Source organism: Schistocerca piceifrons, chromosome 1 (genome assembly GCF_021461385.2).
Source record: "Schistocerca piceifrons isolate TAMUIC-IGC-003096 chromosome 1, iqSchPice1.1, whole genome shotgun sequence".
In the NCBI taxonomy this organism is placed as follows: Eukaryota; Metazoa; Arthropoda; class Insecta; order Orthoptera; family Acrididae; genus Schistocerca; species Schistocerca piceifrons.
In genome coordinates this window covers 1,006,727,014-1,006,740,629 of record NC_060138.1, presented here as the reverse complement: position 1 = coordinate 1,006,740,629, position 13,616 = coordinate 1,006,727,014, and the positions used below count along the sequence as shown (strand labels likewise).

General features: G+C 41.4%; 1 protein-coding gene across 2 annotated transcripts in view; it reads right to left on the bottom strand.

Moving 5' to 3' along the window:
- The window catches only part of LOC124795426 (deformed epidermal autoregulatory factor 1), a 62,517-nt gene that overhangs the window by 19,997 nt on the left and 28,904 nt on the right, over nt 1-13,616 (bottom strand). For both annotated transcript variants that reach the window (XM_047259456.1, XM_047259463.1), the window contains exon 7: nt 11,422-11,597. In XM_047259456.1, the coding sequence (XP_047115412.1) occupies nt 11,422-11,597 (176 nt within the window). The remainder of the gene's footprint in view (nt 1-11,421; nt 11,598-13,616) is intronic.

Genomic DNA, 13,616 nt, shown 5'->3' with positions numbered 1-13,616 from the left:
CACCACTCTCCTGAATTCGTAACTCATTGCACTCTCTAAGTGACCTGCAGGTGAGAGATGAAGCTAGATATTTATGTGAAATAAGCATAGTATACACCTACAAAGAGTTTGTGTATGTTACTACCACTTGGCAAGTGACAACACAATGCGAATGAAGCAGTCATGGCTTATGATGTGAGGTATCCTTGTTGAAGAGCTCCATCAGGCATTATGTACTTATGTACTGAACAACATCAAGAAACAGTCAGTTTCAGAAGGTGCAACAGTAACAGACTTAAGATTGGCAAGAAATGAGAATGTGGGAGTGTTTTAGCTGCAATACATCATCAGCTGGTCACCTATGCTCCAAGGTTATCATCTTTGACCAGTAACCAAAATGTTCTGGGTCCTGTATTCAGTCCCAACAACTGCTTAAATTCTGAATAAAATGATCAGTTATGGTAGTCAAAGACTCTTAGTATAAGGAGACACCTTTGTTCTACCAGCAGCCTTCTCAAAGAAAATATAAGAATGGAGTGTGGGGGCATCCTTTTGGCAGGAAACTTTCTCTAGAAGGCGGAAGAACCAGCACTGGTCAGCGGAAGAATCAGCACTGATCAGCAGCATGATGATGCGCAAGGCTATGAAAACAATTGGATTAAAGACATTTGTATCCACAGGACATATGACATTTACCTGAAAAGGTGTCTTAACGATCTCTCCATTGGCAAAATATTGCACATTAATTCTCCACTTGACACGGGACTGCTGAAGGTGAAGTTACCATTAGAAAATGATTGAATTACTAATGAAAAGTTAACATTCTACACGACAGTGCATCGCATGTCAGACATGATGACGTAGGGAACTAAAACAACCTGAAAAGGTAAATGTAAAGGCTGAATCTAGATATATCGGAGATCAGCGAAGTAATCCAGAAAGAAGATAGGGATTTCTGGTTAGATGAAAGTACGATAATATCAACAATATCAGAAAATGATGCAAAGGAATAGGATTCATATAAATATGAAGGCAGAACAAGAGTGAGTTACTGTGAACAATTCACTAATAGGATTATTCTGATCAGAAACAACAGCACACCAGCGCCAACAAAAGTAGTTCAGGTATGTATGCTGATCCAACAACAGATGAAAGATGGAGAAAGTATGATGATATTTAACACACAATTCAGTATACAAGGTGTATAAGAAAATTAATGAGACTGCACTGCAAACAATCTGGCAACACTGTGTTGTTCTACTTGTTTAGATCAGTGTGTTCATCCCTTCCCCACACACACACACACACACACACACACACACACACAGTTTCAGCTCCATACACCCATCAAAAGATTTTTGGGAGTGCCATCAGTGAAGTTGTGTTTTTGTTGTGCATTATGAAAATAGAACAGCAGAATTTAGAGCAACATTATGCAATTTAAACTTGGGGAATCTGTGAGGGTGATTTTTGGAAAGCTTAAACAGGCCTATGAGGAAAATTCCTTACCAAGAACCCAAGTTTTTCACTGGTGCAAATCATTTCTGGAAGGCCAAGAACAACTCAAGGTTAACCTTGCTCAGGGAGCCCTTCAACTTCAAAAGCTGACAAAGTCAAAAGTGTGCGTGCTCTTGCGAAATCAGAATGACCTTTTACAAAGATGTTCTTGAAAGGCTCAAGGAAAGGATGAACTGAGTGAGACCAGACACTGCAGTCAAGTGGATGCTGCCTCATGACAACACCTCATGTCACGACTACTTCCATCACAGAGTTTTTGACCTCTAAACATCCTATTCACCTGATCTGATTCCTTAACTTCTTTTCTGAAATTTGAAAAATATGTTGAAAGGCATCATTTTGAGACTGGATAACATTCAAAAGAATGTGATTGACATGTTACTTGCTCTACTAGTTGAAGCCTTCAAATTATGTTACTAAGACTGAATAACATCTCCACCAGTTTACAGCTGTCTAAGGGAACTACTTTGAAGGGGCAACACTGTTTGAAAAAATAAAAACTTTGGTAGATAGAAAAATCAGTCATTTTTCTCACACCCCTCATATAAAGTGAATGCAAGTCTAAATTCTGAGTGACTGGAATTGCTGTAGCAGGGCAAGGAATAGCAGACAAAGTTGCCAGAGACTATGGGGCCAGTAGTAGGAATGTGAAAGGAGGGGTAATCTAGTTCTGTAAGAAATATTGGCTACTGATAGCTAATACAGCAGTCAAAATTATCTGGAGGAGTAAGTATACTAGTGAAAATATTAGACACCATGAGGGATTATGGTTAGATTACATCATGTAACAATACGAGAGAAGGAAAGTTGCTGAGCCGTGATAAGAACAATAAAAAGATTCACACAATCATAGCTTTCGGCCATCAAGGCCTTTGTCAGCAGTACACACACACACACACACACACACACACACACACACACACAAGTGCAACTTGCACACAAGTCTGCAGTCTGAGAGCTGACACTACACTGCTATCAGCAGCACCAGTGCATGATGGGTGGCAGTAAGGAGGAGGCTGGGGCAAGGAGGGGGAGGGATAGTATGTTGGGAGTGGCGGACAGTGAAGTGTTGCAGTTTAGATGGAGGGTAGGAGAGAAGGTGCGGAGGGGGTAGGGGGTAAGTAGCGGGGGGGTGGGGGGGGGGGGGGGTGGGGGGAACTGAAATACTGGATGTGGCGGTGAAATGACCGCTGTGTAGTGCTGGAATGGGAACAGGGAGGGGGCTGGATGGGTGAGGACAGTGACTAACTAAGGTTGAGTCCAGGAGGGTTATGGGAATATAGGATGTATTGCAGGGAAAGTTCCCACCTGGGCAATTCAGAAAAGCTGGTGGTGGTGGGAAGGATCCATATGGCACAGTCTGTGAAGCAGTCATTGAGATGAGGGGTATCATGCCTGGCAGCGTGTTCAGCTACAGGGACGTCCACTTGTGTTTTTGGCCACAGTGTCTGGCCAAAAGCTATATTTGTGACAGTCTTTTTGTTGTGCCTCTCTGCGACTCAGTGTCTCTGCTATATGGTAAGTGGCAACTTTTCTTTCACAATATTGTTAAGTTCCAAGGAAATTATATGAACTTCAAGGCGACTGCCATGCACAATACTAAGAGTGACACAATCCCATACTTCTGTCATCTTTCTCAAAAAGAGACTAGTATTTTAAATCTTTTAAAGTCAGTGCCATATTTAAGCCAACGATCTCCTGCGATTTTAAGCTAAGGAACAATTTACAACATGAAGTTCATAAGTACAAGAGGACTGGTGTAAACAAAATTCAATGTAATACTTGCACTGTGAACTACATAGGCTGAACACTTAAAAGACCTAAGTTAACGTACAAAGAAAACGTACACAAATTGGCTTTAACAACTTCGGGAAGTCAGCTGTAGCCTTACATATTCATGAAACTGGCTACCACATGTTAAGAAAAATACAAGTAAGCTACAGGGAAAGATGGGTAATGTGCAATATGTACAAGAACTAAGAGGAAACAACAATATTCAAAGATTAAGAATGAAATGTTTGAATCAAAATGAGTAAGACAGGGAAATAGTCTTTCACCCCTATGGTTCAAAGAAGGAATGACTGAAATAAGAGAAAGGTTCAGGAATGGGATTAAAATGCAGGATAAAAGGATACTGCTGTGAATTTTGATTCATGCAGTGTGGCATAGCAGTTAACGTCACTGGCTGGTCTGTTACAGGTAGCCAATCCAAACCATACAGCCAGCTATTATTTGTTATCCAGTATTTCATTTCTGGAAGGGTCTCAAAATTTCTTATGTTTGTGATTTCCATATTCTGGAATATTTGATGTTTGTACAAGTAGCAGTGCTGTCTATTAAGAAATTCAGTTCTATTATGGCTGTACAGTGGTGTTTGTAATCCATATGCTTTCAGTGCTAACTTTTACTTCATTGACGACCCTACCTTTGGATCTGGACTAGTAGTGTTATGATAGAGCAATTGTTTGGTGGCGATATCAGATACTTCAAAAACACCAGTGGGGCTATAATTAGATAATGTAAAAGTTATTGCCTACAGGAACATAAATACAAACAGTTCAGCATTCCTAAGATATGTGTAGGCACAATACTTATGGATTCCAAAACAATGGTAAGTCAGCTGCACATGAGGCACCCATCAGTGTTTTCTGGAAATGGTCAGGATTCACGAAATGGCTGAACACATTCAAATCACCAAGTGCAATAGGTGTGTTGAAATTCTATGTCTGACAAATCCATCCTTTTACTCTGATGGCACAGCCCAGCAGTGGTTACATAACAAAGATAAGCTTGACAACCAGGACAAATTCCAGGCTGAACTCAAAACATTTGGCAACCACAAAAGAAAGTCCACTTAGCAGGAAAACCCACTGAAGAAGGCCCGATGTCATGGGAAACAATACATTCCTACTACATGATTTTATTCTATGCTGCACCGTGAATGCGAATATGACGGAAGCTGACAAACTCCCCCACTTCATGGAAGATGTGCAAAAGAATTGTACCAAGCTCTTCTTGCAATATATGTCACAATGACAGGAATCAATCACCTCTGCCAGTGCAACGAGGAAATGCAACAGAAGAGACTGACAAAAGATGTACGACTGACTCCTGAATGTCTTCCCTACGGCAGTTGTGGAAGACAGCCATGAACTTCTCTCTCTCATACTCCAGATAATGAGAGGAGAGAGTATTTCACAGCAACCATAACTATCTGACTGATTAATCACAAGATAGGAACAATGAATCTTGACCTTATACACTAGGAGGTAAGATAATGTTGAACATGCATATCTTTAGAATCAATCTTCACCAACAGTCAGTGTCCCAGAAAGAATGGACTGTCAGCTCAGACTTCTGCCAAAGCTATGAAACTACAGCCCAGCACCTGACCAAAGTAAGTACTACCCACTACTCCATTAAGTGTTACAATCCACAGAAGAACAGACATTTGGAGGAGAGAGGACAAAATGCCAACATGTTTCCAATCCTGGACACTTTGCACACTACTAAAGAGAAAGAAAGCAAGCTTTTAACACCACTAGATGTCAACTGTCACAGCAGTTTTATTCGTGCCAGTCAACTGCAGACTGTTATAGCTGACCTGTGGGACAAAACCCAACAATGCACCCAGGATGAGGTGTTCCAATAAGCTGTGGCTGTTTTTGTTGTCACAGAGGTACCTGACACTTGCCTAGCCATTGAATTCATGAAAACTAAGTGAAGTGACCATCTACAGAGGTGAGCCCAATGCAGATTGAAGTCCTCCATAGATGACAGTCGCCAAAATATCAGTAAATCTCATCGACAGCCATGTTTGGGCACTAGTCAATTTAGCGGCTTCATTTTCTGTAATGCGAAAAGCTGATCACCAGCTAAAAATAAAGACTATTTTCTGCAATATCAAGGTGAGAGTGCTGAAAGTTTAAACTTGGAAATACCTCCAACCCACAAGAACATGAGTGCAAAAATATGCTACTCATGACAGAACACATACCTTTGAATTTGTTGTTTTAACAGAATGTACTTAAAAATACTCTCAGATGGGACTTAGCACACATCACAAGCAACAAGACTATGGAAGATCAGAGCTCCAGATTAACAAGTCTATTCCAACTAGAACACACAATAAAAATTGCTCTGAGCAGTTGTTATCCTGCCATCTCATCAATGAGATGAGATTCAATCATAAATCGAGATGTCCAGCTGAAGTGAACTTTTTGCATTTGACAAAAGCTATTCGAGGTGGTGTGTGCGCGCGCGCGCGTGCGTGTGCGCGCGCGCGTGTGTGTGTGTGTGCGCGCGCGCGTGTGTGCGCGCGCGCGTGTGTGCGCGCGCGCGCGCGTGTGCGCGCGCGCGTGCGTGTGCGCGCGCGCGTGCGCGCGCGCGTGTTTGTGCGCGCGCGCGTGTGTGTGCGCGCGCGTGTGCGCGTGTGTGTGCGCGTGTGTGTGCGCGTGTGTGTGCGCGTGTGTGTGCGCGTGTGTGTGCGCGTGTGTGTGCGCGTGTGTGTGCGCGTGTGTGTGCGCGTGTGTGTGCGCGTGTGTGTGCGCGTGTGTGTGCGCGTGTGTGTGCGCGTGTGTGTGCGCGTGTGTGTGCGCGTGTGTGTGCGCGTGTGTGTGCGCGTGTGTGTGCGCGTGTGTGTGCGCGTGTGTGTGCGCGTGTGTGTGCGCGTGTGTGTGCGCGTGTGTGTGCGCGTGTGTGTGTGGAAACACAGATATGCCAGCGACAATCTTAAGCATTTTAAACAATGGAAAAATCAAAGATGGAATAACAACAATAAGATGAAAAGCACAGGTTGCTACCCACCATACAGAGGAGATGCTGAGCCACAGGACAAGGACAACAGAAAGACTGCCAGATTGAGAGAGTTCTGTTTTGCTTGTCTGCAGTTTGGTATCTCCTCTGTGGTGAGTAGCAATCTGTCCTTTTCATAATACTGTCCTAAGCATTTTAGGTGGTCAAGGAGCACATCAGATTACAAACTGTCAGGTGCAGTCAAAGCTTATCCCTAAAGGTATGTGCATTAGGGGCAGCCGACCAAGTCCAGAGAGTGTAGTTAATTCCTTTGACAAAGAATTGTGCTTCACTACCACTACACAAAATGTAGGAGGAGGAAGCTACTAACTGCATCTGGCCCAAGAGATGAATGAATGGCGAGCGTTACCCATTTTGCTATAATTTTTGGATACTTTCAAATCATGATAAAACACAATATCAACACTGCAGATTATCCACCTATCAACCAGCACTTATACAGTGTGTTACAAAAAAGGTACGCCCAAACTTTCAGGAAACATTCCTCACACACAAGTAAAGAAAAGATGTTATGTGGACATGTGTCCGGAAACACTTAATTTCCATGTTAGAGCTCATTTTAGTTTCGTCAGTATGTACTGTACTTCCTCAATTCACCGCCAGTTGGCCCAACTGAAGGAAGGTAATGTTGACTTCGGTGCTTGTGTTGACATGCGACACATTGCCTTACAGTACTAGCATCAAGCACATCAGTACGTAGCATCAGCCTGTTAGTGTTCATCACGAACGTGGTTTTGCAGTCAGTGCAATGTTTACAAATGCGGAGTTAGCAGATGCCCATTTGATGTATGGATTAGCACAGGGCAATAGCAGTGGTGCAGTACGTTTGTATCGAGAGATTTCCAGAATGAAAGTGTCCCGACAGGAAGACGTTCGAAGCAATTGATCGGCGTATTAGGGAGCACGGAACATTTCAGCCTATGACTCGCGACTGGGGAAGACCTAGAACGACGAGGACACCTACAATGGATGAGGCAATTCTTCGTGCAGTTGACGATAACCCTAACGTCAGCGTCAGAGAAGTTGCTGCTGTACAAGGTAACGTTGACCACCTCATTGTATGGAGAGTGCTACGAGAGAACCAGTTGTTTCCGTACCATGTACAGCGTGTGCAGGCACTATCAGCAGCTGATTGGGCTCCACGGGTACACTTCTGCGAATGGTTCATCCAACAAGGCTTCAATCATTTCAGTGCAAATGTTCTCTTTACGGATGAGGATTCATTCCAATGTGATCAAATTGTTAATTTTCACAATCAACATGTGTGGGCAGACACGAATCTGCACGCAATTGTGCAATCACGTCATCAACACAGATCTTCTGTGAACGTTTGGACAGGCATTGTTGGTGATGTCTTGATTGGGCCCCATGTTCTTCCACCTATGCTCAATGGAGCACGTTGTCATGATTTCATACGGGATACTCTACCTGTGCTGCTAGAACATGTGCCTTTACAAGTACGACACAAAATGTGGTTCATGCGCGATGGAGCTCCTGCACATTTCAGTCGAAGTGTTCGTACACTTCTCAACAACAATTCGGTGACCGATGGATTGGTAGAGGTGGACCAATTCCATGGCCTCCACGCTCTCCTGACCTAAACCCTCTTGACTTTCATTTATGGGGGCAATTGAAAGCTCTTGTCTACGCAACCCCGGTACCAAATGTAGAGACTCTTCGTGCTCGTATTGTGGGCGGCTGTGATACAATAAGCCATTCTCCAGGGCTGCATCAATGCATCAGGGATTCCATGCGATGGAGGGTGGATGCATGTACCCTCGCTAACGGAGGACATTTTGAACATTTCCTGTAACAAAGTGTTTGAAGTCACACTCGTACGTTCTGTTGCCGTGCATTTCCATTCCATGATTAATGTGATTTGAAGAGAAGTAATAAAATGAGCTCTAACATGGAAAGTAAGCGTCTCCGGACACATGTCCGCATAACATATTTTCTTTCTTTGTGTGTAAGGAATGTTTGCTGAAAATTTGGCCGTACCTTTCTGTAACACCCTGTATGGGATGTTGACAGCTGAACAATGGATAATTTGGTAGGAAGCAGAGAAAGATGCTGCAGGATGAATGGCCTCATGGAACACTAAAATGTTGGCAGGTATACTCTATCTTTAAAATGACTTGGACAGAGAGACTGGGATACAATACTGCCAGTTCATGACATTTACATGTAACAACTGAGCAAGACACTACGAGATTTACACCATTCTTTCTGCTCTATAGCTGCAAAGCCGAAACAAAGGATAAACTGTTCCTGTTTCAACCAGACGATACACAGGACGACTACATGAAAGACCTCCTCATCAGGACTGAAGAAGCACGACAGCTGGCTCATATACAGACCCTGCAGGACCCAGAGAAGGACCTAGACCACTAGAATGCCAAACTGCCCCGCGATATAACCCAGGACACCTGCTACAGATTTGTGTGCTTATGAGGAACACGGGACTGTCGGAAAAACTACTAAAGTGTTACTTTGGGGCACATGTTTTCCTTTGGCATGTCTCAAATTGCAAACCAAGTCTACAATTATTACCATTCACCAAGAAGGCCAAAGCTCAGAGATGTCATCCATGTTCTCCACACGAAGCCCTACTACACTCCGAGGTGCAGATTGATTGAGACTTCTTGTTCAAGGAAACAAAGACTCACACAACAATGGTGAAGTTTTGATGGATGGGGGCTACCTTTGATGCTCAAACAGAATGTGAGGAGCTGCCAATGCTGCTATATGTGGAACCATTGACAAGATCTACATCCAAGGTGCTGTAGTCAGCTCCAATGAGAAATTCTGAAACAGCATGTCACACTTTTCCCCAGAAGAGGGAGCAATGCCACAGGCTGTGTATGTGTGCACATGCAGTTTGACATGGCTTGGGCTGATGTGCTTAAGGTTGCCAGTCAACACCGACCATCAGCAATCATTTGTTATTTAGTATTTATCGCATCTGGAAGGTTCTCAAAATTTCATGTCTTTGTATTCTGCAATATTCCACGTTTGTACAGAAGCAGCCCTCTCCATCTGCTTTCAGTGCCATGCGTTCCACTTCACTCAAAGTACTGCTCTTAGATTTGGACTTTATACTGGTTACAACATGACACAGCCAAATAAGATTCTCTAGTGACACTGCAACTTTCAGTGAAAGTGAAAAATAATGGGATCTGTTGAATGGAGAGAACAGCATAATGAGTACAGACTATGGACAGAATACACCGAGGAAAGGTGAAAGTAAAGACTTGTAGTAGAAATGAGATTAGTGGTAAACTTAACAAAAATTTGGAGCATAAAGTTAAGGAATTCTGCTACCTTGGAAGCAAAATAACAAGGCAGATGAAGCAAAGGGGACATAAAAAGCAGACTAGCAGAGGCAAGGAGGGCATTTCTGGACAAATTAAGTTTACTAAAAGAGTAATTTGAGAAAGAAATTTCTAAGAATGTATGTTTGGAGCCCATTACTGTGTGGTTGTGAATCTTAGAGTGAGAGAAAACTGGAAGATAAGAGTATTGGAGCATTTGAGATGTGGTGCTGTATAGGGATGTTTAAATTAAGAGGACTGATACGATAAGGAATGGAGTGGTCTCTGCAGAATTAGTGAAGAATGGAAGATTTTTTAAACAGTGACAAGAAGGGACAAACACAATAGGACACGTGTTAAGATTACAGGAAATAAGTTCCGTGCTATTAAAGGGAGCTGTAGTATGTAAAAACTTTATGGGAAGACAGGAATTTTAATACCTCCAACAATGCCAGCTTATGAAAAGTTGCTGGCTGACAAGAGCTGCAAGGGAACAATTTCGATCAGTTATTTTCATCAAATTTGATATTTTAAACCCTGGTGCCTTACAATATGTTATGTTCTCTGACATAACCACATCACAAATTATGATGCAGTGAACCATCGTAATATGCACTATTGAACCACAGATAATTTTAGCTGGGCATTTCAGAATCCTTTGAGATTAAATTGTGGCCAGTACTGTGACAAGTAAGACATACTGAGGTTTTAATGTTGACAATTTTAAGTGCTATCTCTGATAATGTCTTCCAAGACAATAGACATCATATGTGGATGTAACACTATTATCATCCAGCCTGTTCTGTGTGTAATGTTGTACAAGACAAACAATAGATTCCCTGAAAGGTAGTTAGGACTTTGGCAATCCTCAGGAACAGCTCACAGTTACCCAATTTAATGTCAGTAGATTACTTTTTATAGGGATGCCTAAAGAATCATGTTTATGTCACTAAACCCACAACCCAGGTGACTTCAAACAGAACGTCAGTTAAGTTCTGCACTCCATGATACCAACAACCTTATGTCTCATTTGCATGCTGTTTATTTAGAAGGTGCAATAAGGTTTGCATTAATGAAAATTAGTACTAGTTTGGACACATCACTTACGTGCACATTTTGCCACCAGAACATTGAACGCAACATTGGTTCATTCCCCCAGTCTCAACATTTCTAGTTCCTGAAGTAAACTTTGTAGAAATTTGATTACAATTTATTTATGCACAGTTGGTTTAAATATATCAGCTACATGACAAAAATTGTGTTCTATTTTAAAAATTATAGCTTGTTGCTGTCACTATGTGGAAAATAACTAAATAAATTATATTCATAACTCTGCAGGTAGAGAAATGTTTATTACAGTTAATTAAGACAATATTGTTTCCCCTTGTTATTTTGTATATTACAGAGAAAAGAACATTATCTGCAACACTTTGTATACTACTAAAATGTGAGATGTCCTGAAGGCAAAATTTAACATGTTGCAGTCGATGGACAGGGACTGGCAGAAATGGAAATGACATTGCGCATATGTCAAAAACATGTGAAAACACCCTCAATAAGCTTCAAAATTACACAATTCCATTCTAAAGGAACTATCCCATTATTTTTGCCTTAAATAATTTAGAGAATCCATGGTAAAACTAACTGGATGGTTGGATTTGAAACATTATGCTCAGATATGCTTTTTCTATGACTTTTCACTGTTCCACCTCGCTTGGAACATTCAGTACAAAAATAAGTAAACATCACACACAAATTGTTAACATATTTTAACTTTAATCTGATACATAGCACTGACCTCTTCTAACCTCTTCAAGCCTTCATTAACTGATGATACAGTTCCTTGCTGCATCTCTGAGACATCACCAATAGAATGAGTTGGTGAAGGAGAACTAACCATGCCTTCTCCAAGTCTACTTTGAACAAATGAATCTGTATTATTCCAAGCTTGCTCTGACTTACAATCTCCACCACCTGAAAAACAATGATCGAGTCTGTAATGTACATTGATTTATTGGGTGAGGAGAGGAAGAGCAAAGTTCGGGAGGTTGCGAGAAGTGGGTTTTAGCATAATATGAAACCAAGGGTTAACATTTCCAATGCATCCAAAAGTATTAATCTAGTTATGTTCTACAAATCTACTACACAACAGAATCTTCTGGATGCAGACTAATTGCAGGTGGAGAAACTTTCAGGAATTTCAGTAACATAATTAAAATTACCTAGAGGTTGTATGGTCTGCCAGTATTTAGTATCAGCAGAGTAAGATTTCCAGAATCAGGAGGTTACTTTTTGAAATTTGGCAACTACCTTTATTGCAACAAAAAGTTGCACCACTAGAGCAGCTCTGAAGGTGGAGTTTGGTTCTAAACTCACACTGCCTTATTAAACTTGGTCTTATTTCGGGTGGTATGTCTTCACCTCCTGCTGAAATCTGAGCTGACAAGCATAGCCTGTTTAATGTGAGCTCCAAATCAAAATGCAACTTGGTATTTTTTATTTTATCAAATTATGTGCAGAGGTGATAGATGTGATTAATGAAAAATTTCTAGGGGATCAAACCCCAAACCTTTGGATTTTTAGTGTTGGCACTCACTCTCTCGCTTTGTTGCTACTGCTTGCTGCTTAGTCTTAAAAGTAGATGGATACTTCGTCCACCCCTGCAGGTGAGCCTTTGGTGTATTACACTTCCACGTGGGAGACCCGGGTTCAGTTTCTAGAACCACCAGGGAATTTTCCTTGGTGGGAAGATAGGAATGGGGTGCTACTAGCCTGATGAACTACTTGAATAATGAGAACTAGTGGCTCCAAGGTCAGAAAGCTGCCAGTGGCAGCAAGAGCTGACTGCTGACACCAAGCCTCTCCACACCACATAATGCTACTTTGTAAAGAATGACTAGGCAGCCAGTCAGTACTGCGTGGTCCATTGGGTCTGATCATGGAGTTACACTGATATTTATGAAGATAAACTAAGCAACAGACGGCAATAATAGCTGCAATGATACTACAAATTCATGAAGTTAGCACAGATATTCAATCCATAAATATAAATAAAAAAACTTTTAGAAGTAGTGGCTACTAAGTAATAATTTTGCCAGTTTTTCAGCCTGTTCCATAAATTAAATATTCAGCTTTTCACATCTAAGTTTGTCCTATTTCTTTAAGCCAGCAATAAAACTTCTGTAAGACACATACACCATGTCTACAAGTCAACATAATTAGAGAGGTTTTTGATTATAAATGAGTACTATTTTATACTTTTATGGTGCAATAATTCCACTAACATTAGCACACACTTTGTGATTACTCTCATTACACATTATTTAAATGAATGTAACTTTTCCCACCCATCATCTAACGGACAGTTATTTCATTATCTATTTCATACATTACTTTCCACTAAACTAGTGCGTGCATGTGGAGGGAGGGGGGTGCTCGCTCTATTAGAGCATTCAAATATTTGTCAAGGTTGACAGCACATACACTTATTAATTTATACAATGTATATCTTTGTGGTTCAGTGCTGAAGTGTGGGACTACAAATAAGAAAAATCATCAGTTCAGTTCCCAGTTGCTGCTGATATTTTCATCTGTCACTTACCTCTCATAACTAGCAACATTTGTTATAGTGAAACAATGAGCGGCACTGTGGTTTCGAGTGCATGTGGAACCATACATTCACCTATAACTGGCTGGATGAGTCAGTGACACAGTTTGAGGAAGGCAGTGGAATACACCACCACCACCACCACCACCACCACCACCACCACCATGCCCAGTAAAGCACTCTGATATTCTAAAGAACCTTTTGGTTGATGACAGCTTTACTTTTATACTTTGCATTTAAACAAAATTTCAAACATGGCAAGCACACACACACACACACACACACACACACACACACACACACACACACACACACACACCAATTACAATTACATTTAACTGGTTCTTAAAGTATCACTTAAATGATACTTTCCACAAAATATAATC